The following is a 17,288-nucleotide window of genomic DNA, read 5'->3' as shown; positions in this document are numbered from 1 at the left end:
CTAAACAGGAGTGAATTACGAAAGAAGAAGAAGCTCCCTAAAACAAACTTTTCTGTTGTAATATATAAAGGCAACAGTAGTATACCGCTGTTCAAACTCATAAATCCATGGACAAAAAACAAAATCGGGGTAACAAACTAAAACTGAGGGAAACGCATAAATATAAGAGGAGAACAACGACACAACACTACAATGTAACACACAGAGAAACGGACCAAGCATCAGACAAAATCCCACGAGAATAACAAATATAATATAAAATGATGAGTTGTAATCAATATCCTCGTCAGAAATAAAAGTAAACTTATGTTAATCTTGACTAGATCTGATTACATTTATTTCGTAATAACGGACTAAGATATAGACTTTTTATTCTGAACTACTACATATGCTTCCATGACAAAAGGAATATGATATTATAAACAGTTATAGTTCTGATCATCAATGATCTTCACCTTTGTACTGTACATTAGTAGGGTGCCCAATCAACAAATTTGATCGATTTGCCTTAACAGAATAACACACGGCTATATTTTATATCATTGGAAAGAGAAGAACAATCCTCATCGAAAGAGCATTGTCGTCGTTGTCTGCCGTGGTCACGTTTTTTTTTTAATCAGGCTCAAAGGTCAAAGCAAAAATTCAAGAAAAATGCATAGTCATATTTTGATATCTTGTTTCTCCTACATAAAGGCGTTTGGAGCAAAATAAAAACAGCTAATTTATAGAAAAATATCTTTGTATCTACATATAGGACTTATTTTTTTATTTTTATCGCCAAAAATGACTTAAGATTGACTTTTTTGCATATAGGGTACAAATTTGAAATTTTCAAACAGCTGTTAAATAACAGTGATCTTGACCTATTTCAATTTCTAAATTTGAAAATTTTCTATTTAATTCGGTAAGAGTGAGATCTAAAGATGTTTTTAAGATCTTAACTTTAATCATTTGTCGAACACAAAATGTGTTTTTTCACGTCTTTAGTTGTAAGGTGTGTGTAAATTTCTAGGTAAATATTGAAATTTCTGAATTGGGTGTGAAAAAAAACCATATAAATAATTTGTTTCGAAATTAACGTCGAACTTGGTTGAATATAAAGCTCTGTGTACAGCTATGCCTTACAGAAGTAAAAAATACTGCAAATAGAGAAAAAGGGGGAGGTTTAAGTTATGAAAACAAGCCGTCTATTAAAAACAGGTAAAACAGCCATTCCTACATATATAGATGATTAAATGAGCAACAATTGGATATAATGTTTACAAGTATTCAAAAAATAAAATAAGGGAGAGGGTTATGTACAGCACCAATGTTTTTTTTACAAACAATTGCAAACAAAAATTATTTATTGCATATCTTTCAAGATTCCCACTAAATAGATTATTACAACTAGTATTATATATAATATTTCCAACGATTTCAAAATTGTGTAGATGGTTTTTTTTTTATTATTGATTAGAAAATATTATGGACTGCTTAATTTTCATTCGATAGCTAACAATGATTTATAAGGTACATACAGAAAAATGAAATCGTATGTATACATCGTTATCTTCGTTGTCATCAATGTTTCTAACTGCAACCAGACGAGTAATAATATTTTGACATATGTCATTTGCCTGACATGGGCATAAATCTGTTCATGATAGATTTTGATCGAAGCAAATGCAACCCTTTGGAAACACAGATTTACCCTCACAAGAACAAACTAAATCTTGCAGAAATTCGGATGACATTTGACCTTCAAGGAAGACATCAACAAGTCATTCTTCTTTCCCATTCGAACTGAAGAGGAGAATGTTAGGATATTCTTGCTAAATGGGAAGACATAAAATTTACGTCGGGAGTGAAGCTCTTATTACAGATTGTTTTAAATTAGTTTCACAATGAGGAAGTTTAACAAGGGAGACATTTTAAATTGTAACCAATTTTACGCTCATTTTTTTTCTAGGTCACAATGACCTATTTTTAGTGTTGGCTTGAGATCATTCAACCTAACAACAAGATCTTGAGCTGCATCTATAGATTCATCGATGTCACAATTAGAAATATTTGACTAATCGGTGAAATCATTTGGGTTGTGCTTCAAGACTTAAAAACAGTGCGCTTACCGATCATAAAAAAGACCGATTACGTTGTATCGCATCATGTTATAGAATGTGCAGCTAGCAGAATGTTACAGATGGCAAAACCGAGACTTTTACATATTTCGTGGATAGGTATATAGCGGCGCAAATCCTGTGTGCAAGTTATAGTGCCTGTTTGAAACCATAGCTCATGCGTATGTGGCATGGATGTGAAGTAATGAACGCATTAGATCAGAACATCTGTATCTTGTGACTTTATTATTGTCATACCCTTGAATCCTTTTACAACGGACTCTTTGTCTACATGAATAGTATGTAAAGTCATGCGAGTATCTACTTCATGGGGCGTACAAAATTTTTAAAACCTGAATACTCCTTCTGAGCTTATTTAGGGTCCTTGGCAGTTCTAGCTAGAATATGACTTCCTCATGTATCATAGTTACTGTTGATCTACCATAATGCTGAACAATCGATTCGCCAAGAAATCAGATTAAGGCCTGCTTTTTCTCTAGTCAGGAATTTGACGACCTTCTATATATGACCTGAAACACTTTTACAGACGAACAAGAACTTGATTCAGCTTTAAAATAACTGCAGTTGTGTCTGCTAGTATAGGATTTATAGCAAGAATGGTGGTGCAACATTTTGTAATCATCAGTACGAATATGGTCTAGGTCTAAAGCATCATGCAATAAACTAAAATTTTCCGTGCTCCCATAGTCTCAATAAAGCTTTTGTTTGTGCGAATTCCCCTCATATTAATAAGTAATTCAGTAGAAGAACTCTGACACATAAAACACTTATCCAAATGTATTTCATTCCTACTTCGTTTCGGGCTTGATGGTCATAGTTTAACAGGACTGTGATTGTGTGCAATATTCCGGGTCTGAAACGTGACCGAAGGATTTTATTTGTATATTACAATTGTAATAAGACAAAACTATCAACTAAAAAAAAAACAATTAAAGATATAAAAACCAACAAAAGTATTTCCAATTACAAAACAACGATCTTCAAACTAACTGGACTATTCCAAACATACAAATTGACCATACAAGAAGCAAAGAAGAGAAATGAAGTTAGTGACAATTGTCCTAGTTAATGACCTGATAGTGTAAGCTACAAAACTATTAACGGCACGAGAAAAGGCGTGTTTGAATCAAGGCAGAATTATCACTAAATTTGTGTTTTAAATTGCTATTTTCTTCTCACCGATTAATATTACAAGAAAGATATTTGGCACACCTTATTGATGTAATCAGAGTAAAAATCCCGTGAAATTAACACGCAATAAATTTTCTTTATTTCAAAATGTGGTAAATTTAAGCTAAAACAAAAGTCTTACTAAAATCATGAAATACTTATACTTAAATTATATAAATCTTTTCAGTTTTTGTTATATAGTTATCAAAGGTACCAGGATTATAATTTAGTACGCCCTAAGATAGGTTTAATGTTTAAGCTTAATGATAAGTATCATTTAAACAAATAACACAGTAAGCAATAATTTTATTTTTCGTGTTGAAGATGGCCTGTATGATGATGTATCTTTGGGTACCCTAAGAAAACACAAAATTTTGAAAAACGTGACCACGGGAGCTTACGACGACATTCATGATTGGAAAATATAATGATTTTCCAATAGTTTGCATATAAATATAGCCGTGTGTTAGCCGTTAACTTAAACTCGTTTAGACGTCTTTTTCGATACTGGGCACCCTACTACATGGCCTTTTAAATTTTAAGTTCGATCGTCACCGATAAGTCTTTTTCAGACGAAGCGTGTATCTAGTGTACATCTATTTCAAGCCTGGTATATTTCATTAGTTTTGCCGTGTTCCATTTTTCTTATGAACACAACACATAAGAAAAGAAGTGTTCCATGGTCATGTACATTTTTTAATAGTAACTGAATCTGATCAATTCTCCACGTAAAATTCAGTCGACTTCAAACGAAATAACCGAGTACGAGTTATCTATGTGAAGAAGTAGGGAACATACACTTTTTTTAAAATAAATGTTTAGGCAAAAGTTTTAATTGAAATATTCAGAAACGGTAAATATGCAGTCAGTTAAATGCACAGTGGTGTTTTTTTGCCAAAAGATATAAATCGTATTCCACCAGTTGGTACGTTTTTTTCTTAAAATTAAACAAATACACATAAATTTGCGTACTCTTGCACTAAGTTAATCTTTTTAATTTATCAGAATAGTACATCTCCTGTTCTAAGAGATTATATGATGCATAGTGACAATTACATTGGAGAACTATTCATTAGACAATATACTGTTCACAAAATTATGGAAAGGATGTAGAAAAAAACTTAAAGATGCTATTGTTATTTTATTGATTCATTTGAAAAAAATTATTAACTATTATTGCAATCAATGATTCGTAAAACTCTAATAAGTTTGACATCCGGTCGAACACCATTATTTAAATTTTATGTTTAAAGAAGATGAGTTAAGCTTTTAACAAATAGAAAGTTCTAATGGTAGAAAATATTTACATAAAAAAGGAATATTGATGCTGTCTTTCATTTGATGTTATAACACAAAGTCATTCAGAACCATATATTTGTAACATGGTTATAGATTTAATATTGTAATAGAGAACAAGGTTGATACCTCTCTGAAAATCTGACACTCTAGACCGTTCTTATGCCACCTTTAGTGCAGCTTCAGGCAGTAGGACTACTGTAGTAAAGTTATTCAGTCACCTTTAGAACAGCTTCCGACAAAAGAACCCCTCATAGAACAGTTGTTTCGAGGAGTTTTTGACAAATTATACGGAGTTCATTAACAGAAGTTTGCTCCTTATACAAAAAACATCTCCAACAAAGTTTGTTTTAGGAAGAACAAATTATATTTACATTACAAAAGTTTTACAATTGCCATCCCGATGGATTGACCCAAACGATGTGTCGGCACTCATAACTCACGTGCATTCGCAGTCTTAGATCTTTGTTAGATACCAGTGTAAACGTCCGATCTGTAAATTAATTACTGTGTCATATACTCGGTTGTGACATTTCAATTTAGTGTGAATCCTATGGTGGCAAATGCGTGAATCGCAAACGACGCTCACTTACCCTGTCGACACACCTGGTCGCGCTCCAATCGAAGTTAATGCGATTCCTCAAGTTTCTGTTTATTACCTTGATATATATCCTCTAATCGATTTACGTCATTTGAACACCGGTGAACTACTATAGTCTTAATTTAAGCTAGAATAGTTTTGAACAGTTCCACCTTAGCACATGATTTTGACATATCTGCCCTTGAACACTTTACGACAGTTCTACCCTAAAATTGATTCTGATAATTTGTTCTTTCATCTTTTAGATTTGTTTTTTCTTTGTTTCTTTAATCTTTAATTGGAAAGATTTCAAAATAATATAGCTGACATTTGGAAGAGATGTACGCATGACCCACCATCAATTCTAAAGTCAAAATGACACAAGATAGAATTGGACTCCGAACATCGAACTACATTGAATCCTTCTGCTATTTAAAGAATAAAATTAGTCTTGAGAAACGTTCATTATCTATAGATGTAGTCTGTGATTTAGACGCTAAACCAATTTTACACTTGTAGTTGTATCATAAGACTTAACATATATTTAAACAGTTTGTGTCAGATAATAGTCATAGTGTTCCTGTTCAGAAGTGTAACTTGATAATTTGTATAATACTATAAACGTTTTATTGCAAATAAGCCAAGTATGCAACATTCAGATGACTAACTATTACTGATGAAGTCAATGTGACCTTGCATTTTTCGTAAACTTTTCTGTATGGCTTTTTTTCTTATTTTTTTATGACATGAATTCTTAATTCATTTTTATTTAGTTTTTTTTTAAATGCCAGTTCATGTCTAGAATCAGTTTTCAATAAGAGAATAAAACCATCTTCCACATTAACCGTGATTCAAAAGTTCGAGTGGATACACGTGAATACATCATTCAAATTTAAACTTTTTCAAAAACACTCATAAAAAGCCTAACAATGAAACACTAAAAGTTAATGAATGGTTTTTAGTAGCAGATGACACATACCATATTTAATATATAAAAAAGTATCGCTTTATAGATTTATTATCAAAAGTTGAATCAAAAGCAATTTTGCTAATGTTTTAGCATTGTTAAACGTACCACTGAAATAAGTTTAGTTAACTTAATCAATTATCATATTAACGGACAAATTTCTATAAAGTAAAATTTTCAACGGTATCAATTTATTTTGCTTTAGTAACTGAGTTTGCAAAATGATATTTGTTGTCGGATATTTAATTCTTTCTCTTAGATTCGGCATTTATAATGCAGAAACATATGCAGAAACATTTAGTAAGTATTTATACGAATCAGCTAATCTTAACAAGAAATATATATATTATTTTTAATTATGTAATTTAAAGACTAAATGCATTTCTACATCCGGAAAAGGTATCTGACAAACAACAAATATCTACATATAATGATTCATATTGTTTTCACTTTCAATTTTTACGATATTTAAGGGCAAACGTAACAGTTGCATTTGAGGTAATGTTGCATGTTATTTTTCGCGAAGTCGGTAAGAGATACATTTCGACTAAACGAGTCTTTAAAAAAATTATATTTAGCTTGCTTATTTTTTAAGAGTATGTTTTGTGCCAATGATAAAAATGAAATATTTCTAAAGAAGTGTAACACAAATCCAAAGAACACTTATGTAGAGAAGATATTACAGATGCTTTAACAAAATCCTCTTGCGTTTATCTCTCATAGTCATTATACAAAAATATTAAAAATACGCATATCTCTATAATTATGTCACCCTGATGGAGGTCGGGTGACATATTAATATTGTTATTGTTCGATTCTTTTTTATGTCACCCGATCGACAATGTCGGGTGACATATTGCGTTTCCTCTGTTTCTTCCCTATTCTTATTATTATTTTTCTTCCACCTATTTTTGCCCGGCAGTTTTCTCAGGGCCAATGAAACCAATTTTAATGATAGTTCAATATAACAAGGACCACTGACTTTAGAGTTGCAGTGCAACTTTGGAACAATAAAATGGCTGCCGTTACCATGGAAACAGCAAAAATGTGAAAAAATCAAAATTGAAAATCCATTCAATCTTTCATTATAAGACCCAACTTGATGAAACTTTATGGGAATGTTGCCTGGCATGCCAAGATGTGTTGACCATATTTATAAATTCCAAAATGGCTGCCATTATCATGGAAACTGGATACACATTTACCATTAGACCCTATGGGAAATTCTTAAAAGTAGCATTTATTCACTTGTAATGGTAGGTCAAATCCATTGAAACTTTTATGGTATGTTCCCTCCATGTACCAATGTGGCATCTGTGATTAAAATTTTTTGGAATAGTCTCTGTTACCATGGAAATCAGCAAAAATGTTGAAAATTTCAAAATGCGCCTAACTTAATGAAACTTATTGTGATTGTTAACTGGCAAGATAAAACCTTTGACTTCGGAATTTCCAAAGTGACCACCGTTTCCATGGAAACTGCAAAAATGTCAAAAATTTCAAAATGCTCCAAACTGAATGAAACTAATTATATCAATTAACTTGCAAGTATAAATGAGACATTTGACTTTAGAATTTACAAAATGGCTACCGTTGCCATGGAAACAGCTTAAATGTAAATGATTCCAAAATGTTCTAAATATACTGAAAATTTACATAAAGATATATAGCAATGCATATACATGTGCATGCACTGTTTAAAATGTTCGAAATGGCTGCCGCCTTGTGTCAATGGGAGAAGGGTGACATCCGCTATTGCTTGGAATCTAGTTATGTAACCCGATCGACAATGTCTGGTGACATATTGCTTTTCCTGTTTCTTTTTCTGTATTATTATTTCCTTCCACCTATTTCGTCCGGCAGTTTTCTCGGAGCCAATGGAACCAATCTTTATGAAAGTTAACTATAATGAGGAACACAAAATGTCGGGGTGCAGTAAGTAAGAACATAAAAAATGGCTACCGTTCCCATGAAAATGGAAAAAATGTGAAAAAATCCAGTTTTTGGTTTTGGTGAATTATTTGGACATAATTAAAATTAGAATCATTATATTTTAATACAATGTAGGTGCTTGGCATATACTGGTTCTGGATGATTTTGGCAATCATTGGAACTACTATGTTGCCATGGAAACTACACCAAAATTTTCACAAATATCAAAATGGTCCAAATTTTTGGAACTTCATAGTAACGATGAGCAACATTTGTAGATTTGGAATTTGGCGTTGGAATTTCGAAAATGTCTGCCGTTACCATGGAATCAATGCAAAACAGGTCAAAATGATCCAAAAACCTTAAAGTGGCATTTACTTTCTTAAAATGGTAGGTCAAATTGATCGAAACTTTTATGGTATGGTCCCTCCCATGTACCAATGTGGTATATGCCATTAAATTTTGGGAATGGTCTCTTTTGCCATCACAAATGTCAAAAATTTCAAAAATTTCAAAATGCTCCAAAATTGATGAAACTTTATATGATTGTAGACTGGTAAGTCTGGATGAGACTTTTGACGATTGAATTTCCAAAATGGCTACCGTTGCCATGGAAACTGCAAATAAGTCAAACATTTAATAAAATGCTTTGAACTTTATGAAACTAGATATTATTGTTAACTGGCAAGTAAAGATGAGACTTTTGACTTTGAAATTTTCAAAATGGCTGCCGTTGCCATGGGAACAGCAAAAATGTGAAATTTTCTAAAATGCTCTGAATGTACTGAAAATTTACAGAAAGATGTATTGCCATGCATATATGTGCATTCACTGTTAAACAATTTTGAAATGGCTGCCGCTTAGTGGCAATAGGGGGAAGGGAGACATCCGCTATTGCTTGCAATGGCAATTCTAGTTTATTATTCTTATTCCACACTTTTTGTCCAGCTTAGTTCTCGGAATTAAATGGACCAATGTTGATGGAACTATAACATAATGTTAATCACCATGTGAAGTTGTGCACCTGACTTTGGAATTAAAAAATTGCTGTCATTGCAATGGAAACAGCAAAAATGTGAAAAATAGAAATGTGTTCCAAATTATATGAAACTTATATATCATAAAGGGACCCGTGTACACTTCAACATGGTACATTTTTATTTCAACTGGGGGGTCTCCTTGGCATAATTTGAGGGGGGGGGGTGAATTTTCATGGAACATTCTAGAACATTAGTTAAATTAAATCTAGGAACATTAAATGTTATATAATGATATATAATTATGGGAAGCACGATATGCAGCAGTAGTTTGATTTTGGAATTTTTAAAATTGCGGCCGTTACCATGGAAACAGCAAAAAAAAAAAAAAAAAAAAAATGCTCCAAATTCTACAGAATTTAAAACAAATGTTCCCTAGCATATGTAGACTTGACTTTAAACTTTGGTGTTTTCCAAATGACCGCCGTTACCATGTAAACAGCTTAATTGAATAAAATTAAAACATACCAAAATATCTTTTGTTATGCATACATCTTCATTCATTGATGAAAATTTTCGAATTGGCTGCTGTTAAGTGGCAATTGACCAACCAGGGTGACATCCGCTATTGCTCTCAATTGCAATTCTAATTGTAGATGTTGTTGTAAACTAAATATAGTTTCTCTTTTAATTTTAAGTATATACGTCAAAATATGTGGCTTGCATTGAAGATGGCCAATATAGAGTATTTCCTTACAATCGTTGGTTATCCAATAACGTAAGCAATGACGCTTGTGTAGATCACTGTGCAGCATTTACAGTTTACAATTATGCAGGAACTGAGGTAATTATAAACACTTTATAGAAGTATACAAATTCAAGGTCCAGACACTTGAATTTCACAATTGATATATGATATAATTGTCAATGAGACAACTACCTATCAAAGATTGAACGACGTAGGTGAGAGTAACAGTAGAATGTTTTAGATACTAGGGCTTTTCTACCTCAGGAATAGATTACCTTAACTGTATTTGGCAAAACTTTTCTCAATGCTCTCCAACTTCGTTCTTATTTGGCCTTTTAACATTTTTTTATTCGAGCGTCACAGTTGAGTCTTTTGTAGACGAAACTCGCGTCTGGCGTTAATATAAAATTTGAATCCTGGTGATATGATGAGTTTATTTACTTATGAATCAATTGATGATTGGGTGCATGTGACGACCACATCTGATACCATGTCATAATAAAATGTAATTGTTTGATGATCCACATGATTAATTATCCATTAATAGATCGTCAACATTAATATACTTTGGATAAAAAAGTTAATACGAATAAAATAATTGTTGCAGAGTATCCATATGAGTTATCGACAAAAATGGGGGATACAAATAGCAGGACATATATTCAAAAATAACATTTTTGTTAAACGTTTCGTTATTTACTATCGGGAAGAAAGTTGTAAAAATAAGAAAAATCACTAAAAAATATGCGTTATTTAGCAAACTGGAAATAGAAAATACCTTACTTATACATTCTTCATATATGTGAAGTCACTGATTATTATACAAAGAAACAGAATTATATTTGTGTATTTCTTCAAGACATACAATTTCTATACATATCAGACATGTTAATCTAAAGCAAAACAACAGCCTTTTATTGCTATCATTCATTTCAAAGTTACAGGAAAGGCTTTAATGAGGAGAAAAAATTAATCATGCGGTCTGTAAACATTCGATTTTTTAAGCGTACAGACGTGGTGATGTAAATTAAAATATCAGTCTTGGAGAACACTGATTTATTGTTTATGTGTAATTGGCTTTGAACTAGCTTTCAGTAACTGCCAGTAATCTTATGCCTGTGCTTTGTGTCTTTGATTTAATGATAGTTATTTGTATTCTTTGTAACGATCTAGTGAGTTAATATAAACCATTTGCAGTTTGTGTTTTACTAATGTTCCAGTTTCATTTTCACTGAACTAGTATATATATTTGTTTAGGGGCCAGCTGGAGGACGCCTCCGGGTTCGTGAATTTCTCGCTGCATTGAAGACCTTTTGGTGTCCTTCTGCTGTTGTCTGTTCTATGGTCGAGTTGTTGTCTCTTTGACACACCCCCATTTCCATTCTCAATTTTATTAGGTAGACCGTTCAATGTTCTCAAATATGGTTAACCAAGCCACATTCTTTGTGTGCCTGTCCTGTTGTTGTTCCTGGTACTGTCTGTCATGTTTATTTAGTAAATTGAATTGTTTCAAACTAGGTCGTTCGTATTTTCGTTAGAATTGTTTTAACATGTTTGCTGTGGGGCCATTCGATAGTTGAGTTTAGAAAACTAGTTTGTCTCATTGATGAAGGACAAATTATTACCTATTATTGTTTACACTTAGGTCATTTTAACTTTAGGGAGAGTTTTCTTATTGATAGATATAGGAAGATGTGGTGTGAGTGCCAATGAGACAACTCTCCGTCCAAATAACAATTTGTAAAAGTAAACCATTAAAGGTGAATGTACGGCCTTCAACACGGAGCCTTGGCTCACACCGAACAGTAAGCTATAAAGGGCCCCAAAATTACTAGTGTAAAACCATTCAAACGGGAAAACCAACGGTTTAATCTCTATGATAGTCTTGTTTTTATAATTATCAGATAATATATGTTGAAAAAAATGTCAAAAATATGTTCAAAGGAATACACACATTTTCAGAATGGCATGGAATGTTACTGTGGTGTTAAAGGTGACAAGATAACGAAAGCTAACGAAACCGACTGTGATATGCCTTGCCATGGTAACGAAACACAGATTTGTGGAGGAATTTATCGACTATCTGTATATGAGATCTTTTACGGTATGTCAATATCACATCAGAATTATAATGATATTTTTAATCGATAATAAGCTAGACGATACCGGCCAAGTATATTGAAAGAGGAAATCCAATCGTAATATAGAGAACAAAACATGAACGTTATATATGATATTGAGTTTATCCTGTAGTATAACACTTCACAAAAAGATACTCGTTATATGTTTTTGTTTTGTATGAATCAAAACTCCGATAAGGCTTTTTACTATTGATATTAAAAATTTGGTTTCAAATGTACGAAATCTATTGAGGTCAGATTTTATTTTTTTATGCATTGCACCAAAATCAAAACAATCAACATGGAACATCTACTTGACACAAACACAGTTTATCGATCCAGAAAAAAATACCAAATAAGAAATACATTAAACACAGAGTTGCTCGTCGAGTTCATGAGCTCGATTCCAACATTGCTTGCCATAGCTCTGTCAAGTATGTATCATATTCCGATTTTATACATTCAATTTTCCAACCTTTATAGAATTTAGGAGTTATTTTATATCACACAAAGCTATTTTCTCATATTGTATTGTAAAAATTAACTTATTTTTATCTTATACTCTTGCTTGTTTTCTATGTATGATCTTCACAAAGTGTGTCATTTTTCACAATCTGTAGCTTTAAAACAGACTCGGTGACCTATAACACTTTTGATTATATCACAATATATAACTCGTGTGGCTCAAGCAAGTGCAAAATCCGCTTTCGGTTATGTCAGAATCGAGAAAAATGAGACAGGTTTGTTATTGCAACAATTCGAATATATCTGTAACACTAATACTCCATAGTTATCAACTGACCCCATTATCAATTTCTAATTGCAAGTCAAGATATTAGAAAGACTTATTTATATATGTGTAATTCTTTATTTTGTAAAAGTGGTTTCCTTTATTTCAAGTTCTTTTGAATAGAAAAGTCAATGTTGTTGAATTATTTAGTAAAAATATATAGTTTTTATAGTGGAAAGTGCAGTTTTTTCCATTTATCTTCTGCAGCATTTATGTAAAGTCTGCCTCATTAAAACATAAATTAATAAGTCAACAAGTGGAAAGACATTTTTGTTTCCCATAGGAATACCAGTTCTCAGTCGAAGAAGCGACTGAAGAAACACAAACATGCATATTAAAACATGCCAATTGTTCGCGAGTACAGTCTTATGGGTAAAATACACAACTTTTTTTTTTTTTTTTTTTTTTTTTTTTTTTTATAGTAAACCAAATCTTTCTGCTTCAAGACAAAAGCATGTTTTTCTTAAAATGTCCTGTACCAAGTCAGGAAAATGGCAGTTGTTATCTTATAGTTCGTTTCTGTGTGTTGCATTATCGTTTTGGTTTTTTGTTGCACTTCAGTGTTTCTGTTGTTTCCTTTTTTTTCTCTTATAGTTGATGTGTTTACCTCAGTTTTAGTTTGTAACCCGGATGTGTTTTCTCTAAATCGATATATGGCTCTCGAACAGCGGTATACTACTGTTGCCTTTATATACGCTTTGATTTAAAAAAACGAGTTTCATTTATAGGAACAATACCAAGATGACAATCATCAATTATGAGTTTGAAACAAACAGACAAAACCATGATCTTAAAGAATTTTTTTTATGAAAAGACAAACAAAATTAATAACCGAAATAAAAGACAAGAAGGACGGGTTACTTAAAGACAAGAAGGATCTGAAATGAATAGAAGGTAAAATGTAGCAAAGAAAACACTGAAATGTGAATTGAAAGAAAGAAATTCATATAGAATAGATATATAAATAGGAATGCAAAAATGACGCTCAACATTTCCCATAGTTAAATATCATTTACAGTTGATTTGAAAATATCTTAATCATTTCGTTTGTATTTTTTTTTTTCATTTCAAGAAAAAATAACGACATCTTCGCATCCTATGACATCACTTGCTGACACTACAACAGATTTAAAGCATTCGACACAAATGGATTTGTCGTCTCCTCTGACATCACCTGCTGACACTACAACAGATTTGTCTTCAGTCAAATCATCTCACAGAGATCAAGCATATTCATCACTGCGATCTTCAGTTTCGTCATCGGCTGAATGGACATCTGTTGATTCATTTACGCTTAAAAGAACGACAGACACTTCAACCAAAGTTTCCACAGACACTTGGGTCAAAGTTTCCACAGATATTTGGACCCAAGTTTCCACAGACACAGCAAGTGCTTCTGAATGTGTTTGTCCTTGCGAATATGTTAGTGTTGTAAACAAGACAAAGGAAGAACTAATTGCCATAGCAACAAAGGATTTGTACATAGACAAAACGCAAACATCAACTTATAAAAATTCTAAGAAGTCTGCAGAAGATCATCGAAGTTCAAGTAGAAACATTGGCATCGTTGGAGTCTTAGTTATCAGTATAACAATGTCTTTGTTAGTATTAGTTGACTGCATCAATGGTCCTTTAAAAAAATATTGGTTTGTGTAACAAAGCATAAAAAACACAATGCACCACTAACACTGTAAATGATTCTGGATTTTTCGATAAAAGGTTTATAAATGCGCAAAATATTAGGAAATAAAGCAGCTATTTGCCTTTGTATGTAGGCTTGGGTTTCAGAAAATTTCAATAATTTCACTTGAAAAATTATAACATTAAGAAATTAGAATAGCTGACGATTTACTAGATTCCAAAGTTAGGATATTTTTTTCTGCACTTGACTGCTGTCATCTTGTTCATTTTCCAAGTCCCTTCTTCTCGACAGTGTGGACCGTCTGCACTTAAAAAAGTCATTTTTGCATATGCATTAAAAAATGTCACATCATCTTTAACCAAATAAAGAAAAACTTTATGTAACCAGAAATATCCGTACACTTGATATGGATTTGGCTGCTTTGCCCATGTTTGTCGTATGGTTTTTCTCAATGTTTGAACTATATACGAGCAATTTGAGGATACCATAAACCAACTTGCTATATGTGGTCGAGCGGCCGGTGTTATATATAAATCTGTTCTTTCAAAGGCAAAGAAATGAGAAACTGCAGTAATGTGTTCAATCCAATATATTAATGGTGTGTTGCATCGTACAGTTGCATCAACCCATACACCACCATACTTGGCTAATAATTCCACTCGTATTATGTCAGATTTCGCCTGAATTGATATTTTATTCCAGACATCATCTTTGTAGTTCTCCTTACGCTTTATTAATTTCTCGGCCGTCAGAAGATTAAGTTGTATTGTGTCATACTCCGGATTCTGTATTTCCCACGATCTCATACAAGCCTGTTGCAGCTTTGGTGCCAGTTTTGGTCCTTTATCCCAGAATAACCAAATGATACGTGGAACAGTAATATTTAAGCTATTACAATCAATGTTCGATTGGAAGTCTGGCATATCATCCATAAACAAAGAAGAGTGAGTTGCTACTATCTTGATAATTGGTAATAAGATGAAACATAGTATAACTAGTAATCCGATGAACTTTGATGATTGTCTTCTTTGTCTCAGTCTGTAAGTTCTAGTTTGATTGCTAGTATGTATCATATTAGATTTTTTCACATGGCAAATATATTACTGCAATTAAAATGCATTTATAAAAATGAGACATAGTTGTTTTATTTAAACAAAGTACGTGTTCATCATTTGTGTTTGTTGTTACGGAACAAAAGATGATTCCCCTAAGAAATCAGCCGCGTACGTTTGTCTGTATATCAGTCTATGAGTATTTTAGGCAGAAATTTTAATGGGCTGGATTGTATTGATGAATCTCAACACCATTGTACAATATATTTAGTATATGAGGATGTGTATCAATAAAATAATAATGGCCAGATATGTTTCGGTACTTATACATCCTCGGATTTCAAATGTTTGGCTTTGAGCGTTCCTGATGAAGGTAAATCCAGAGAAGCGCTTCGGACGCATGAAACTATATAACGTGTTGTTTTCAATTTTTTACATCACTGGGTCGCTACCTCTGCTGGTGGACTATCAATCTCCGAGGGTATCATCAACTCAGTAGTCATTACTTTGGTACTGACATGATTTAACAAACTTTTCTAAAATTATCCGTTTATAAATTTTGAAATTATTAAGAAACTAAGGTTTCAACTCCCTCAGGCAAAGTTGACTTTAGATAAATTTGGCTATCAGTTTTAGGTATTTTTGTCTCATAGCTCTTCAATGGTTTCAGTACTTATACATCCTCTGATTTCAAATATTTGGCTTTGAGCGTTCCTGATGAGGGTAAATTCAGAAAAGCGCTTAGGACGCATGAAATTATACAACGTGTTGTTTTCAATTTTAAAAAAAGGAGATAATCCTCAAAATATATAAGATATTGTGTAGCATTCTACTGTTTTCATTGGATATTACGATCATGTGTTCTAAATGTTATTTTGCGTATCCGTAGCCTTATTTCAATTTTTATGTATATTGACGTTATGTTTCTATTTATATGTATATTGTCTGTCAATATAAAAAAGGCTTGCTAAAAAAGTAAAATTCGTAAAATAGAGGCGAAATATTTGGAAGGTGAACTCATTTCTTTTGTCGTAAAGTGTTGTTCTCAACCGACCATCCGTGTCCCTTTGTAGATGTAAGTCAATATCTGAAGCAGACACAACTGTATCTGTTGTATTCTTTATTTTAAGTTTAATGGGATAGATGCTTTCAACAAAGTCACCAAATAAGATAAGCTAATTCGAAGATGTCACAATCGAGAAAAAAACAACACTTTATGTTCAGACAATTGGAACATATCTTTTATCGCCTGAGACCAACATAAGGGCGATTTCGGTTCTTGTGTACAGAAAAAGGTTATAGAAAAAAAATCAACACGGTTGTAAAACACTACCGTTAATGTGCACCAAGGAAAGTAGTCTTGTCGTTCATGTTAAAAGGGAGATAACAGACAAACTAATGGTATTGGAGGGTCATGATATCATCTCGTTGTATGATGTCGGTGTTTTATATGCATATATTTACCAATAATGCCAAAAACATCATCAAATAAAGTTCGAGACAAAATGTTTTTGTTCAAATGGTGGTTTCCTTTAGTGGCGGATTTGCATCTTACTAGACCTTTTCAACAACTCTCGACACCGACTAAAACAGTTTACAGGTAAAATCGAAGGGTCGTCTCAAAGACAAAAACGCCTGACTATTATAACGTATACGAATTCGATTTGGCGGATCTACATGTATATAGCTACCACAGATATACAAAAAAAAGGAAACAATTATGTTTCTCTATCTGTATTTACACGACATTTCATGTTGAATTGATTGAATAATTACTGCAATCATTCCGCATCCTAATCAGATTTCTCTTCACATTTATGATTATGCCGCATTCCAATAACGATAAATGCGTATCTGCAAAATTTTCAGTCTGAAATTTATGAGAAATATGAAA

The 17,288-nt window shown here is 32.5% G+C and overlaps 1 protein-coding gene across 1 annotated transcript; it reads left to right on the top strand.

Annotated features, from left to right (window-relative positions):
* Positions 1 to 9,752: 9,752 nt before the first annotated feature.
* On the top strand, positions 9,753 to 15,429 carry LOC139512790 (uncharacterized). The gene is made up of 3 exons (XM_071300706.1): positions 9,753 to 9,886; positions 11,753 to 11,894; positions 13,773 to 15,429. The coding sequence occupies exons 2-3, from the start codon at positions 11,759 to 11,761 to the stop codon at positions 14,354 to 14,356; spliced, it is 720 nt and encodes a 239-aa protein (XP_071156807.1). The 5' UTR covers positions 9,753 to 9,886; positions 11,753 to 11,758; the 3' UTR covers positions 14,357 to 15,429.
* Positions 15,430 to 17,288: the final 1,859 nt, after the last annotated feature.

Source organism: Mytilus edulis, chromosome 2 (genome assembly GCF_963676685.1).
Source record: "Mytilus edulis chromosome 2, xbMytEdul2.2, whole genome shotgun sequence".
NCBI lineage: Eukaryota > Metazoa > Mollusca > Bivalvia > Mytilida > Mytilidae > Mytilus > Mytilus edulis.
Note: the sequence above shows the minus strand (reverse complement) of the source record. Positions and strands in the feature narration are given on the sequence as shown.